At 34.7% G+C, this 17181-nt stretch overlaps 1 protein-coding gene across 8 annotated transcripts in view; it reads right to left on the bottom strand.

Moving 5' to 3' along the window:
* Positions 1–17181, bottom strand: part of Pcnx1 (pecanex 1) — a 147729-nt gene that overhangs the window by 14323 nt on the left and 116225 nt on the right. For all 8 annotated transcript variants that reach the window (XM_078050438.1, XM_078050440.1, XM_078050441.1 and 5 more), the window contains 5 exons: positions 15409–15624; positions 7664–7917; positions 5214–5444; positions 2846–2946; positions 1816–1966 (listed from right to left, as the gene is read on the bottom strand). In XM_078050438.1, the coding sequence (XP_077906564.1) occupies positions 1816–1966; positions 2846–2946; positions 5214–5444; positions 7664–7917; positions 15409–15624 (953 nt within the window). The remainder of the gene's footprint in view (positions 1–1815; positions 1967–2845; positions 2947–5213; positions 5445–7663; positions 7918–15408; positions 15625–17181) is intronic.

Here is a 17181-nt window from a genome sequence, read left to right as displayed (position 1 = left end):
CTTTTACAAACCTACAAATTAATAGAGATTACAGGACAAATCCAGAAAATAATCATAACACAAATCTAAATTTCTGAAATGATATGTTATTAAGGAAATGCAAATACTGTATTGGCTGCCTTCATATTTATAGTTATGAGGCTGAAAAATTTCTACATCCAGGTAAGTAACTCATTGGTACTCAAACTCAGTGACTGAAGAATATGTTTCCTGAAGAAAAGAAGAGTGAGGGTGCAGCCCTTAAGTCTGGGCCACCCCAGAGCATGAAAATAATACTGTACATGTGAATCACACTTTGTTATATAAAACATCTCCAATATATTATATTCCATTTGACTCTTACAACTCTATAAAGAAGGTTGAGATAATACCTGGATTTTATATGTCTCAAACTGAAGCTCAAAGGAGCTGAGCTGCTTCCTAAGTTTCAAAAGTTCATAAAGTGCAGTGCCAGAACTTCAACAGTGGTACTAAAACTTCCTTACAATATCCTCTCGAGTGCATGCCCTAAATCTCTTGCATAAAGAATCCTGGACCCTGACTCCGCTTCTAAAGAAGTTGATCTAAGACAACCTTCATAATCTAACGAACTAATCAGCAGCCTTGGACTTCTGAACATCACGTAACTCTCCTTTCTATTAAACACCGAGTTTGCACTTCCCCTGCCAGCAGAGATGTCATATTCTGTACTTTCTTGTAGCAAACAGTTGCATTAAGGAAGGAATGCCATCTTTGCACAGAAGCATTAATACAATTATTTGAATGAAAAATAAAAGTCCAGATTTAGAAAACAGTCACATTCTAAATAAAATAGACACAAAGTTGTAAATCATTAGCCCCTTGCTAAAAATGGAGAAGATTTAATCTTGTTCAAATATTTCTTTTCTTTGGGATTACAATGTGAGAAATTCTGAAGTTTAAAAAACATTTAAACATGAAGTCATTATCTTTTTCTTAAATGCACTGAATTTTCTTTCAAAACTCTAAAGCTAATCTGAACAAAGACCACAGACTCCAAATGAAGATTTTTCTCCATTCCATTTTTCACAGAGGTTTTCAAACAGCCTATCCTAAGTTAGTAATGCTCCTAATGAATATGGAATAATAGCTTAAATCCAATATTTATGATAGTAGTAAAATCATTTGAAGAGTAATTCACCTTCTCGGGGGAGGGGAGGTATGATTCAATCAGATTTGAGCAGAGCAGATGTATTTACCATCTGGTCCCTACCATCAGATCTGATAACTATAGTCAAGTGAAATGAGGAGGAACAAGTGCCAGTGTATAATTTCACAAAATTTTTTTGAATGATCCTGGAACTTGGAAATGCATTGTGGGACCTCAATTTAATTTTAATAGCCTAGTAGAATTAATTTATTAAGGCTAGATTTGTCCTAACCACCTATTATTCTATGTAACACTGTAAGTGAAACTTAGCTCAGTAACAGCACTTACAACACTGAAGTATTACCACACTACATTTGGAGTGGGTCGATATTCACTCAGGAGGAGACCTAAATCATAATCATTTGAAGGCAAAACAAGTATTATAAGGCTCAAAGGCTTCAGCTTGTCATTGCTTAAATTTTTCTTCATGTCAAACTGGTCACTCTCTAATATTAATATTCAATTTTACTATATACATTTAGAAACACAGGTTCAGGACTCTTTAAGATTAAATGTCTTGCCACAAATCACGTTTTTTTGAGAATTAAGAACATCTCAAGGTGTTCCTAAATGTATAATGTAGAAGTCAAATGAAGAAGCTCTAGTAAACCCTATGATGAATTAAAAAAAAAAATTCATTTTTTTACCTGATGAAGTTTAATGGACATACGGATTCCAGGGACTACTACTTTTCTTAGTAATTCCATGTCAGCAAAGATCCATTCATCTCGAATTGAAGAAATACGGAAATCTCCTTTAAATAGGGCATGCAATCCATAGAGGAATGACTCTAAATTACTGTTAAGATTAGAAATAAAAGTTGATATATTTTGACAGAGGTCTCCAAGACACTGATGCTTACATCTGGTTGTGTATCAGAATCATCTGGAAGTGTTTTGAAAATACAGAACTAAAGTCAGAATTCCTAAATCACAATCACAACAGATGGGGTCAGTTTTATCTGGGACCCTTGTACACGAAGCACTTTAATAGTGAGTCCGTAAAAATAAACAACAGCACATAAAGAGCTTTTAAATTAAAATAAATTAATAAGAGTCTAATATAAACATGTAATTACAGAAAAAATTAAAATAGGCATATTTCTTAATTCTAATTCATTTGGATGTATATATTAATAAATCTAGTTTATATTTAGAGTCCCCACATCTAATACATAATTATGTTAAAAATATAAATGCTCTGGACAAGGATTGCAAGAAAAAATGAAAAAAAAATACAGTAGGTGAATTTATTACAAAAATAGATGTAGGGGCTGTGGCTCAGTGGTAGAGTGCTTGCCTGGCAAGTGGTTCGATCCTCAGTACCACATATTAAAAAAAATGTAAGTAAATAAAATATAAGTATTGTGTCAATCTACAATTAAAAAATAGATGTAAATGGAACTCCACCCAAGTCAACTTTATAGGGTGATTATATTTTAAAATGCCTTAAATCCATTAAATTATCATTACTAATAGTTGTTCATATGTGAATTTTAAAAGCCAGTTCTGTCAACCACATATATAATAGTATTCAATAGTGTTCAGCAAAAAGACCTACAAAAATATAAAATCAAAGGAGACTTGGAATAAAGTAGCATAAAATGACTGCTTCCACAAAAATTATTTCAGATATAGCTTCTCATATTCTTCTTGAAAACAGAAATGCCTGCTTTACCTGGACATATGATGGGATGCAGTTCCCAAAGCTCTCCGTCCTAGAACACAGAGTCCATAACAGAGAGTCACCAGTGATGAATCTTTGTCCACATCTAGAGGCTTTAAAAACCAAAGAACATTAGTTATCAGAAAGGTATAAAAAATATTTAATAAATCAGAAGATATCTAATAAACTACAGAAAGGAGAAAGAACTCAACTACTACACAATAAGAGAAGAAAAAATGATTTTTTAATTTCCATATAATATGCAAGTTAGAACACTACCTTGGAAGGAAACTGTGGGAGAAAAATATGAAGACAGCTTCTTACTATTCCAGTACAAGTCTGAGAGCCTGAAGTCAGTCAAGCTCTTCCTGAGCTTCCCCAGGAAGAGGTTACTGGGAATGGTGATTCAGAGAACAGAATGCATGATCTTAAGGAGCTGGGGATTATCTCACTTAAAGAAAAACTAGAAAACTTAAAAAGAAAAAATAGAGCAGAAAACGAAGAGTATACAGCTGGGAAAAAAAAAAAAAGCAAACACTACTAATAATTTTCCTAAAGGGATTGCAACGAGTAGAATATAAGCTAGGCTAATCTGGTAATAAGCTCTTTGAAGAGACTGGGGATATCCACATTTTCAGATACACTTTTTGAATATGTGCTATATTAGCAATCAGAAAGACTTCCACAAGCTATGTCCATGATCTCAGTAATTATCTTTAAGAGAAGGATCCTTAAGTAAGTAGGATGCAGCCTATTTCTGAATGAGTAGACAGCCAGAGAATGGATATTAAAATATGACTACTCTCTGTAGTTCTGCTACAAAGTAAATCCAGAGATTTGAGAAGAATATGCAAAACATCATAGGTATATTTCATGTATAAAAAGTAAAATTATTTGTTAAGACACCTGGAAAAAGGGTTAAACTTTGAGGTCCTCCATTTCCAGTATTGTCTACTAATGTTTTTGAGCCTCTTATGAGGTTATTTTATTCTAGTCATTATTCCTTCTTTAAAAACATGTCATTCTGGTAATTTTATGTTGTACATCTAGCATAAAAGTTCAAAGACTACTGCTCAGACAGGAAATATAAGGATGCTCCCATTCTTTCTGATAAAGAAAAAAGATATTGCTGGACATGGTGGTACACACCTGTAATCCCAGCAGCTCAGGAGACTGAGGCAGGAGGATCACGAGTTCAAAGACAGCCTCAGCAACTTAGCAAGATCCTGTCTTAATATAAAATATTTTTTAAAAGGGGCTAAGGATGTAGCTCAGTAGTTAAGCATCACTGGGTTCAATCCCTAATACAAAAGAACGAAAGAAAAAAAAAGGTGCTGATTGATGGGGTATCTAGAAGACAGAAAAGGTGCTAAATCTTAACATGGCCAGTGTACACATCCCAGATCACAATAAAGGAACTGGTTGTCAAGGTATTTACTATGCTCCATGTTATCAAGTTAAATAGGCTGCTGGTGATACAAGGCTTTTGCTTCTAAAGCAATAGTGGTGATAGGAATTAGATTTGGAATCACAGACCTTGACACTGTGGTTCTGTTATATGCAGTTTGACCAGGGATGTGATGCTGCTATGAGTGCCCTAAGACCAGAAGGAAGAGATTGCTGCTAAACTCTGTAAAGTATCTTACCTTTAGGATAAAATGGGCTGTCCAAATGTGTAGATGGAAACACCTGAATTAAAATCACCCAGGTGACTCAAGATTTTATAACCCTGGTCTGGACTTAATGAATCAAAATTTCACAAGTGAGGCCCATAGGTCATTTGTTTCTACAATTATATGTACATCCCTAAGTCACTGATCTAGATGTACACTATCCAAAACAGTAGCCACTAGCCATGTGAGTTATTATATTTAGATCAATTAAAATGAAGTGAATGTAAAGTTTAGTTCTTTAGTTGTATTTGATTACATTTAAAGGATTTAAAACCACATGTAATACTGGATAGCAAAGAACATTTCCATCATCACTCAAAGTTCTAGACAGCACTGGTCTAGTCTTTGTATTTAGGGTAAAGATATTTAATTACTCTTAAGTTTGGTGGGCAGCCCTTAAGAAGGAATAGATTTTGGAGAATAATGCATGAAATTTGAATTTATGTATATGCACGTGCATGTACACAGTGAAGGGATGCTACCTGAACAATGAGATTAGGACACTGCAAAAGAAATGAGAAGGGCCACTTTTCTTAACCTGTTTGGCAGAGTTGGTTTGAACCAAGTGTAAAGATCTGACAGATTCTCTAATATCAGAAAGAGGAAGCTCAGGAAAAACTGACCTCTTAATAACTAACAGAGATATTCTTTCCACCTCTGGAAAAACCTGGATTCAAAGAGTTGCAAATGAAATAAATCAATCTTACCTTTGCTCTCCGAGAAGAACAGTACTCTATCCAGTTAAGGTAAATCACACAGAAACTTTCCCTGGATATGCCTGCCAACCGATGATCATAATCTTCATCAATGTTTGGATTAAAGGTGGGGTCCACATCAACATAATTTCGATCTGCACACAGACGGAGTCCTTCCTGCATTGTCTCATTAGCTAGCCACTCCTCTAACTTAGAGGATGTTGTAACATAATAAATTATACCCTAACATGTAAAAGACAGGAAAAATTTAATTAAATGGCACTTTGAAGACATTTTTAAAAATTTGATTAAAAAGTATGTTAAAAATAAAAACTCATTGAATGGGGCTGGGAATATAGCTCAGTTGGGAGAGTGCTTGCCTTGCATATACAAGGACCTGGGTTTAATCCCCAGCACTACAAAACCCTATAAAAACAAAAAACAACAACTCATGGAATGACAAAGTAAACCCTCACTCTCTTTGTATTATATTAGTAATTACTATGGCTAATATATACAGATGCTGCCATTAAAATATGCAATTTGAATAAACTTTGATTTTTCAGTGTAATAAATTCAACTGTTTCTTCAGATACTAAAACCAAAAATATTTTATTTCTAGCTCAACACTCCATGTACACATTTTAAGAATGCCATAATATACCTCAGGCCTTCCTGAGGTATACATATGATGAAAAAAAAACCCCACATTTGATATTGTAAAACCACAACTATAAATTCAGCAAGGAAACTTGTAGCTTATTGATTTTAGTGCTTTTGAATTTAGGATATTTATGACAGGTAAAGAAAATTTACTGGCTGCCCTTAGTTTGAAAAATTTGTCATAAAATTATTAAAACCATCTGGTATTCTTAGAGTGAAGTTATAGAAATATAGTTAAAAACATAAAACAATGGAAATACATACATGTATATGTAAATATATATAAAGGGAAAATGCCACAAACACACAATATTGTAAGCTCAATCTCTCTAGCCTCTGGAGGTTGGGTTGAACCAAAAATTAAATGGTGAGCTCAAGATTCACCTCAATCAACATAAATAAGGTACAACTTAGAGGTAAGAGCATAAAATACAGAAAATTCAAATGTGGATCATTAAAGCTTAGCACACACTTCCCTCTTAAAAAAATACTGGCTTTGCCTAGAAGTCCCCAAACCACTACCATGCTATTTTTCCATAAGACCTTTAACAAAAAATAGAATATTTTGTTCAGTAAAAGATTAGCTTTGCCCAATGAGAGAGGTCTAGCCTTTGATTTGAGGTCCTGGGAAGTAACCTCTAAGTCCTTAAATATCTTGCCTGGTAAGAGTCTGTTTGGCTGGGGGCCTAGAACCACACAGTATGAAGCTGACCTCCGGAAGTCCTAGAAACTTGGGTCATCAGTTCCACATGACCGTACTCCAATAAAGACTCAAGGCCCCAAGCTCAAAAGAGCTTCCATGGTTTGGCAGAACTCTCATATTATTGCCACCCCTTGGTGCTGAGAAAAATAGGCATCTACACAACTCCCCTGGGAGAGGTCAACTGGAAGTGCCTCACCATAGTATCTCTGGACACTGTGCTTGACTGATATTAATCTGTATCTTTCCACTGTAATAACATGAGTACAATGTAAGTAAAACAGCTTTGCTGACTTCTATGAATCCTTCTAGCAGATCCCTGAACCTAAGAATGGTCTTGGGAACTCTGAAATTGAAGTTGCTGTCAGAAGTGAGAGTGGCCTTAGGGGCCTCCTGAACTTTGCAATACTTTTATTCAGTCTGTTGAATGTAGTACAAAGCAGTGGTTAACAGCAAAGGTGCAAGAGTCAGATATGCCTGAATTTTAAATCCCAAACTTTATTTTCTATTAGAGGATCTTGGACAAGTTAACTTCTGATCCTGAAGTTGTTTATCTATAAAATAAGAAAGCAGGATTTCTTTTAAAAATTAAGAACTGAAGGTGATGGTATATGCCTGTAATCCCTGTAGTTCTGGAGGTTGAGGCAAAAGGATCACAAGTTCAAGGTCAAGGCCAAACTCAGCAACTTGAGACCCTGTCTAATAAAAAAAAAAAGTGGGGGGCAGGGACTGAGAACATAACTCAATGGCAGAAAGCCCTGGGTTTGATTATTATACTGGAGGAAAAAAGTGAAAACAAACAAACAAACAAAAAACAAGACACACACATGTGTGTATGCATGCATGTGTGTGAATATTCCTTAGCATAGAGCCAAAAACATAGAAGCTACAGAAGCTAGCTACTTTTATTAATGAACATATGGAGTAAGTTCCACAAAAGAAAGACTATTAAGACCTTTGTAGGTATATTTTTATTGACTTTTCTGGATACCAGATAATTTAAACCACTACTTAAAAACAAAGCAAGAATTTAAAATTTGTATTTGTGTTTCCCAAATGCCTCCGTTATCCAAAGATCTAACTAAGCACCAACCCTTACCTTGACATAGTAAGTAGTGAGTACTTTCCGAAGATCGAAGACTTGAAGCATAGAAGCAGCACTATTATCAGTGATGCTATACCCCTCCAGAATATACTTAGTGACTATCACTTCCCAAGCTAGCCAGCGTTGGCTAAAAGCAGCATTAAATGAAAGTACATGAGGAATATGGCCAGGTTCACAACAGCAAAATCCTTCATCTTCTTCTACACCTTCAGTAATGGCCTCTACTTCCCGTTGTTGACAGTAGGTACCTTTAAGAAAGACACACACACACACACACACACACACAGAGAGAGAGAGAGAGAGAGAGAGAGAGAGAGAGAGAGAGAGAGAGAGAGAGAGAGAGAGAGAGAGAGATATGAACAAAGGCTGGGAAAAATTAATGGCTCAAAAACACAAGAAATTTAGAAAAGAGTTATATTTTATAGCAACTAAAAGTATGTAATTGATTTACTTTAGAACATTCATGTACAAATTGTAAAGGCATACTATATGTTCACTTCCTGTAGAGTAACAATGTGCATTAGCACATTAAAGATGCTGGGAGTTTGTGCAGTAAAGGAACATCTTTAGTTAAGACTCATGAATTTCCAACCTTTTCAAATGTGTTTACAACTGCATTCATATCAAATGAAAACAAAATGAGTAAAAGTACATCTCTTAAAGAACACAGGAGTTGGGTGTGGTAATGTCTGTCTGTCATCCCAGTGGCTTGGGAGGCTGAGGCAGGAGGATCACAAGTTTGAGACCAGCCTTGCCAACTTAGCAAGACCTTCTCTCACCAAGTTGAGGTGAGGTGAGGTATAGCTCAGTGGTAGAGTGCTGACCTAGCACATGCCTACCCCTAGGTTCAATTCCCAGTACTGCAAAAATATAAGACAAAACTAAAACCCAATGGAAAAAAGAACTGAATCAACCCAGGTACAGGAATATAGCTAGCTAGACATGCAGAACTCAGAAGAATCAGGTACAGGAATATAGCTAGCTAGACACGCAGAACTCAGAAGAATCTGAGCTCCATTTGGAATCATCCATACTTCAAGCAGAAATACTATATGTATCAAAGTTATTTGGCTCTATAACTTATACTAGCATATTACAATTTAGCATTAAGTAAAAATTAATTTTTTTCAGTTCCCAATTATAACAATAATTGATAAGATTACACAGTCAGCATTTGAGGCTTACCTGCTGATATAATTTCTATTAGGCGTGAGTTCTGATTATTCTGTACTAGCAAATACATCTTTGAAGCTACAATTTTTTATACAAGATACTTGTCAAAAATCATACAATACAAAAGTACTAATACAAAAACAGACTAAGTACACAATTAGACACAGCAATCTAGCATCAGCAAAATATCACTATTCCATTAATGTTCATTTTTATTTTATTCTGCAGTCTTGCTTCCATTTAATCTGTATGTTTCTTACATTATGTAAAGACTACAAATGATTACACTTAATCGCATGTAGCACATATCTAAGTTAGACTATATTTAAAACAAATCCTACTGAATAATATATTTTTCCTTTAAAGGAAAAATATATAAACCAAGCAAGTTTTAAAACCACTATTTTAAGAGATATAGATGGTAGTGGTGTGATGATAAAAAAAAAATAAGACTAGGAGCTGGGGTTATGGCTTAGTGGTAGAGCGTTTGCCTAGCATGTGTGAGGGACTGGTTTCAATTCTTAGCACTGCATATAAATAAATAAAACAAAGGTCCATCTATAACTAAAAATGTATTTTAGAAAAATAAGGATAAAAAAGTTATTTGGGCAAAGCTAAGGAACAATATTGTTTAGTATTCTATGATCTTCAACAATTTTATTATTTCATTTTCTTGCTTAGTTACAACTGCCAACAAAGTCATTCTAAACTGGTGATAAGAAAAGCCCTTGTCTTGAACCTAACATTCACAGGATTACATGCTGTGGTTGACTATCAATATACATACACATATATGCTTTACAACATATAAAAATGTGTAATTTTAAAAAATATTTTTAGTTGTCAATGGACCTTTTATTTAATATTTTTTTTGGTTATAGTTGGGCACAATACCTTTATTTTATTTATTTTTATGTGGTGCTGTGGATTGAACCCAGGGCCTCGAATGTGCTAGGCAAGAGCTCTATCACTAAGCCACAACCCCAGCCCTATCAGTGGACCTTTATTTTATTTATTTATATGCAGTGCTGAGAATCAAACCCAGTGCCTCACACATGTCAGGCAAGCTCTCTACCCCTGAGCCACAAACCCAGCCCCAAATATGTGCAATTTTGTAGTATGTTTTAAAAAAGAAAGAAAATGAAATGTAATCAAATGTTTTCTGGCATTTTTAAGATATTCATATTTTCTCCTGTGGCCTATTAAAATAGAACAAATTCCATTAATTTGCTTTCTACTACTTGATTTCAAAAAATGAAAACAGGCTGAATTTGTGTGGGGTACTTAAAAAAAAACAAAACACTGCCGAATCCTGCTTATTCTAGAATTGGTCAATTTTTACATCTATAAATACAAATAAAATTAAACTATACTTATTTTTACTCTTACTTTGACATCAATATTATATTAGTGGGCTGGGGATGTGGCTACTGTAGCGCGCTTGCCTGGCATGCGTGCGGCCCGGGTTCGATCCTCAGCACCACATACCAACAAAGATGTTGTATCCGCCGAGAACTAAAAAATAAATATTAAAAATTCTCTCTCTCTCTCTCTCCTCTCTCATTCTCTCTTTTAAAAAAATATTATATTAGTTTTGTTAAAAGCCTTGAGAAATTTTCATTCTTTATCCATGTGCTAGGACAAGTTGGAGGACAGAAAAATTACCTAATTTCCAGATGAAATGTCCTGGGCCACTTTTTAAAAGTATCATAGTATTAAGAGTTCTCTGATTTTATGTGTTATTACTTCATTTTACTCATTTGCTATCTCTTTAGAGAAGTTGATAAAAATTTTATTTAAAATTTTTATTCCTTTGAGATAGGGTCTCACTAAGTTGCTTGGGGCCTCCCTAAATTGCTGAGGCTGGCTTTGAATCTGTGATCCTCCTGCCTCAGCCTCCCAAGTCACTGGGATTACAGGTGTGTATCACCGCACCTAGCTGATAAAAGGGTTTTAATTATTATTTATTTTTGTGCCAGGGATTGAATCCAGGGGCACTCAACCACTGAGCCACTTCCCCAGCCTTTTTTATTTTTTATTTTGCTCAAGACCTCACTAAGCTGCTTAGGCTGCTTTGAATTTGTGATCCTGCTGCCTCAGCCTCCTGAGCTATTGGGCACATGCCTGGCTGATGAACAGTTTTTAAATGAGGAAATAACATAATGAGGGCTGTATGTTGTGCGTGTTACTTGGTTAGTGGTGTATGGAGAACAGATATGGCAAAAGGGAATTTGGAAATTCTAAAGTTCAATAAGGTCCTTTTTCAGAGTAGCAGAATAAGTGAATGGGATAATTAAATTTAAGGAGGATGTTTTTGTTCTCATATATCAACCCCTTTCCCATGAGACTATCTACAGCTTCAACATACCCCTGTAACATATTTTCCTCAGAAAATAAAGTCAATAATAAGTATAAGAATATTTATAATTGAAGGAAGAATTTTGAGATTTGCAAAGTGATTTTAGCATATCTATGAGAAACCATCCCAATTGTTCCTTGGATTAGCTATGTCTTTCAGCCACTCAGAGTAAGTATTAGAAGTAAAAATGAAAAGAACTAAAAATCTTGAAAAGTGAACATATTCAAATAAATTTGAATAAAAAGTAAAAGAATACAATCAATATAACGAACTTTTGACATGGTAATTTAGAATTGGAAAAGTGTTCTTGATACAAGTAACACAAATAGTGACAACGGTAGATGCTGTAATCAGAAATTTATAATATGGAGAATAAACTGGTAACTCTAATTTTTCACATAAGACTTGCAGGGCAAATAATCTTGAAATTATTGGTAAAATAAAAATGGAAATAAAAAAATACATGAATGAGTTTAACTAAGACCTATAGGAAATTTATCAAAAAATCTGTTCAGTTAAATACTGCTTAAAATTAACCACCAAAATTAAATTTGTGTAATTGAGCATACCCCAGAAATACACCAAAACACTCAACAGATCCACATATTTGTTTGGCAAGAGAATACTCTTGGGGTAGAATAATATTTGGGGTAGAAGGAAGTAGGTGGGACAAGGGATAACAATGATAACCAAGAATCACATCAATATTTGAGGAGCAAGAACATAATCACACCCATGAAGAGTTCTGGAATGAAAAGGAGAAGACAGCATTTTAGTCAATCTACAATGTTAGCAAAGTTATTAGATACTAACTGCTGTGTGTGATAAGTGCTAAAACAAAATGACAATTGAAGCAGATGTGATTTCTGCCCCTGAAGTTTGGCCAACTTCAGCCTTGGCCAAATCCAATTTAAGGATTGTTTTTGTATTTTTTAAAGATTATTTAAAAACAACAATAAAGAGTATCCAACAGAGAAAGGGCAGAAAGTCTAAAATATTTACCATGTAACTCCTAACAGGAAAAGTTTACCAACCCCCAGGGCTAGAGAAGAAATAAACTTTAAACAAATAAACATAAATAAGTATAAAATTATTTCTGTGATAAGAACTAAGAAAATTAAAACAAGGTAAGATGAAATGTAATCATGTGGGACAGGTGGTCAGGAAGGCTCTTTGCAAAGTGACCCGTAGGGTAATCCCTAAGTATAATTAAGGAATTAGCCAGATGGGAGGTTGGTGGGATAAGGGAGATGATGGGGCTTTCTGGGGAGAAAATGTGGGGTGACAAGGAGTTCTTAGTTAAGAACTGAACACATCTAAGAAACTGAAAGGTGACTAGAGTGGGCGAGGAGAGTGGGGTAGAGTGAGAATGCAGAAAATGGCAAACCCAAATCATTTAGCATTGTAGGATGTGTTAGAGTATTTGAATTTTAATTTAAGTGTATCAGGAGTCACTGAAAACTTTCATGCACAGGAAGGACATGATCAACTCTAAAAAAAAAGAAAAAGAAAACCCAAATACCAACACAACATCTGAATGAATTACAGCTATCCTTGCTATCCAAATCTAGCCATGTGTTTAGATAGTAAGGGATAGTATGTTTTCAAATTTGACTTGAATTTTGATTGATAAACAATTACAGCTTGAACAGCCAAGCATTTGTCCAAAAACTTATTTCAATCTATTCAGTACCAGAGAGGGAAAGTTGGGAAAATGAGAATTTGTATCATTTTTTGATTTGATGAATTTATCATCAATATTATAGTAGATAAGTACGATAGTAGATAAGACCAAGTGATAAAAAGACCTTCTTCCATTTCACCAAAGTAAAGGCTAGAAAAAAGCCTCCCCATGCATTTTGTTGTTGTTGTTTTAATTAAGTTAAAAAACTAGGTGAAATCCTCAGGTCCCAAAAGTTAAAGGAAGTTAAAAGTTCTAGCAGCAGTAAGTCTGAGGGTACAGTGTAGACTTTTACATAAGTCCACTTGGATTACATTTAAACAGGATGGGGGTAGATGGAATTAAGGTCCAGAGTAAATGGAATAAAGGTGCAAGGTTGGGATGGAAAGGCAGAATCAAACATTCACCTGACAAGAAGAGAATATTTTAGGAACAGAAGAGGGGAGACAAAGGGTTACAAATGAAAAATATCAATATTTATGACAATTTGAGCACTGTATAAGTACTAGTTAACAGAGTAGTTTCTAGGGCTAGGGCTGTAGTTCAGTGGCAAAGTGCTTGGCTATCATGTGCGAGACACTTGGTTTGATCCTTAGCACCACTAAAAAATAAATAAATAAAGGCATTCTATCCATCTACAACTATAAAAACAAAAACAGAATGGTTTCTAGATAAACACTTGCTCTACCACAGAACTCCATAACAAACTTTCTGATTCAATAGCAAGGTAAAAATTAACCTTTAGGGCAGAGATCTGATTGATTCTCTTCCTAGTCAAATGTTTTCTTATTTCCTACTCCAGACTAAAAACACTACAAAAAACTTCTTAGGATAGAATAAAAACTCTCTAAAGTTCTTTAGTCCAAATGTTCCCATACACCAAAAGATATTCAAACACAGGATTTGAAATTCCTATAAAAGAAGTTTCTATTTTATGCTTAGAAGTTATTCAACTTAAGGGGGCTGGGGCTGGTGCTCAGTGGTAGAGCACTTGACTGGCATGTGTAAGGCACTAGGTTCGATCCTCAGCATCATATAAAAATAAGTAAATAAAATAAAGGTATTGTGTCCATCTACAACTAAAACTATTTAAATAAAAAAAGAAGTTATTCAACTTAAGATGTGGAGAAAAAGGAACACTTTTACACTGTTGGTGGGATTGTAAATTAATACAACCACTATGGAAATCAGAATGGAGGTTCCTTAAAAGATAAGGCATGGAACCATTATACAACCCAGCTTTATCACTCCTCAGTGTTTATCCTGAAGAATTAAAGTAATAAAACCACAGTGATACATGTATAACCATGTTTATAGCAGAATAATTCACAATAGCCAAACTGTGGAATCAGTCTAGGTGTCCATCAAAAGAGAAATGGATAAAGAATCTGTAGTATATATACACAATGAAGTTTACTCAGCCATAATGAAAAATGAAATTACATCATTTGCAAGAAAATGGATGGAACTAGAGATCATTATGTTAAATGAAATAAGTCAAACTCAGAAGGTCAAGAAACTTATGTTTTCGCTCTTATGTGGAAGCTAGAGAGGAAAAAGGAAAAGGAAGGTGGGGGCAGATCTCAGAAATCAAAGGGAGATCAGAGGAAAGGGACAAAGGAGTAGGAGATGGGGAGGAGGGAAACTGCTAGGGAGTGATATTGGCCAAATTATGTTGTTATATTGTGTGCCTGTATGACTGCAAAAATAAATCCCATCATTATGTACAACTATTAAAAAATGGAAAAAAATGAGTTAATACAGGTAAAGTGCACAGAACAGTATCTGGCACACAGTGTGTGTAACAAATGTTAGCTCTATTTAACAAAACAAAAAAGAAGTTATTTAACTTCTAGGAGTTGACAACAACAAGCTGATATGTTTCTGAATGTACCAGTTTCTGTGAAGAAACAGTTTCATTTGTCAGTAAATAAAACTGTGGAGAGCATGTGGAAGAGGCATAAGGAGTAACTACTTCATAGACATGAGGTTTTATTTGGAACTAGACACAGGTGGGAGTTGCAGAACACTGCAAATGTATGTACAAAATGCCAGTGATTTCTTCATTTTAAGTGGTTAATTTTAGGTGAATTTCACTTTTTAATTGAAAAAAATTGTTGAGGACAATGGCATGGCGACTCAATGAACATCACTCAGTCAACCACTCTGTCTCACACAACACAACATTCTATGCCACTAGCCATTGAGCAAACATGCAATTTATCACAAAAGGGCCTGGCAAAAGACCAAGCAAAGAGCAATAGAAGTTTAATATCTCCAGGTAAATAAGTCGATTGTATACTAATACTACTACATTCACATATAATGCAATACCAAAAAATTACTCTCTAGTGACTCTGAAATTGGGCGAGGGGCTAATAATTAATCTTTTGACAACTTTTCTCATTCCATAATCCCAAAAATCTAATTTTATGAACACTTTCAATTTGAGATATAAACACACAAAATTTAGATGCTGTTGAAAAGAAGTACAGTATAAAAATAAAAGATGAATGAATGTCCTACCTCTGAATTCCAGGCCCCGCAGCTGGAAAGTGACGAGACCATTGCCTATTTCTATAAGGTGTACTAATGCATTGAGATAGTCAGAGGCAAGGATGAAACAATCCCCAGTACTGTAGTTTCCCCACCGTCCCAGTAACAAATCACCACAGAGGCTGTGTTGCAGGGATCTGGTTAAATGTTCATAGAAGATGGAATTCAGATTATTGTCATCTGATCCTACAAGAAGGGATTAAACAAAAAACCAAAATGTTAGATTTTACCTTAGTCCCTTTCACACTGACAAATGAGATTGTTAAAAATATCAATACTAACTTCCAGCTCAGGTTGTATTTATATTTACTTGAATAGATAAATAATACTCATACCCTTACAATTTCTACATAAAAATGAAACAGGATAATGAGCGAGGTTTCAGAATTGAGAGAGGTTACATAACTTCTCCTAGGGTTCCCATCCATGTAATGTGGGAATTTGATTAGATACAATCTAAAAACTTTTCCACCTTTTTAACAGTCCATTACTTATAATTCATGTACAGTTACTGCTATTCAATGACATGTGCCTTAAAATTAAAACTATACAGATAAATGAAAAAGAAAATATTCAGAAGGAGAACAAAAAGATTATTTGGTAAAGGAAGTGGGTAAAATATATAAGACTTGATCAAGACAGTCCGAACAAAGAGAAGTTAGTCAAAAAGATCCTGAATATCAAGATGTTTGATATTTAGCAAAAATAAACTGTACATGCAAATGTAGAAAAAAAGAACCTACAAATAGTACATTAGGGTTCTCCTGTAAGAAAAACATTAGTATAAAACAGCATGAATGAGATGGCCTCCTCTAGAAGTAACCCATCAAAAGCAACACCCTGTAAGTGGGTACCCCAAAGGACAGTACTAGAGAATGGCAAAACGTCAAACCTTAGTAATTACTTTAAACTCAAACTAAATATTAAAATAATGAAAGGGGAACCCTAGGTTCTAATGGCAGTAAAATGATTGTATCTAACTCTATGCATGCCCAATACAAAAGTGATTTTGTCCTGTGGGAAGCATCAGGACAATTCCAGCCCCTTATAGTATCCACTAGACTTGAGATGGTTCTTTTCTCTACCAGAATGTGATGGTAACAGTCATTAATATCAAACAGCTAGTATTCCTTAATCAAGTATTAAAATTAAAAAACCAATTAGAGAGCTGGGGATGTGGCTCAAGCAGTAACACGCTTGCCTGGCATGTGCGGGGCGCTGGGTTCGATCCTCAGCACCACATAAAAAGATGTGTGTCCACATAAAGATGTTGTGTCCACCGAAAACTGAAAAAAAAATATTTAAAAAAATTCTCTCTTCTCTCTCTCTCTTTAAAAAAAAACAATTAGATCCTTATAGTTTGGTTTTTCAGATGCATATAGTATTTTCAAGGAAACTTATAAGTCAAATAGATACAAATATTTCAGTCTATTTGAGAGTAATGTCTCTTTAACACACTTAGGTTCTGGCTGTTTGTTAGTCCTTCACAACTGTGACAGGGAAATTCATTTTCTCTGGCAGATTACTATTGGAGAGCCCGATAAAATCATGTTTCCCAAATAATAAAACTAAGAACCAGATTTTAAATAATGGTAATGCCACCAAAGTGCCACCCATTCAAGCCATATCCTAAGTGGTTATTTGGTCCCTCATAGATGACAACTCGATACATAAAAAACTAACATTACATTAACATTTACTTATGAATTCAGGGACGGGTAGAAGCCAACATATTAATGAAAT

The sequence above is a fragment of the Ictidomys tridecemlineatus genome, chromosome 5 (genome assembly GCF_052094955.1).
Source record: "Ictidomys tridecemlineatus isolate mIctTri1 chromosome 5, mIctTri1.hap1, whole genome shotgun sequence".
In the NCBI taxonomy this organism is placed as follows: domain Eukaryota; kingdom Metazoa; phylum Chordata; class Mammalia; order Rodentia; family Sciuridae; genus Ictidomys; species Ictidomys tridecemlineatus.
The sequence above is the reverse complement of the archived record's forward strand: the minus strand, read 5'-3'. Positions and strand labels throughout refer to the sequence as shown.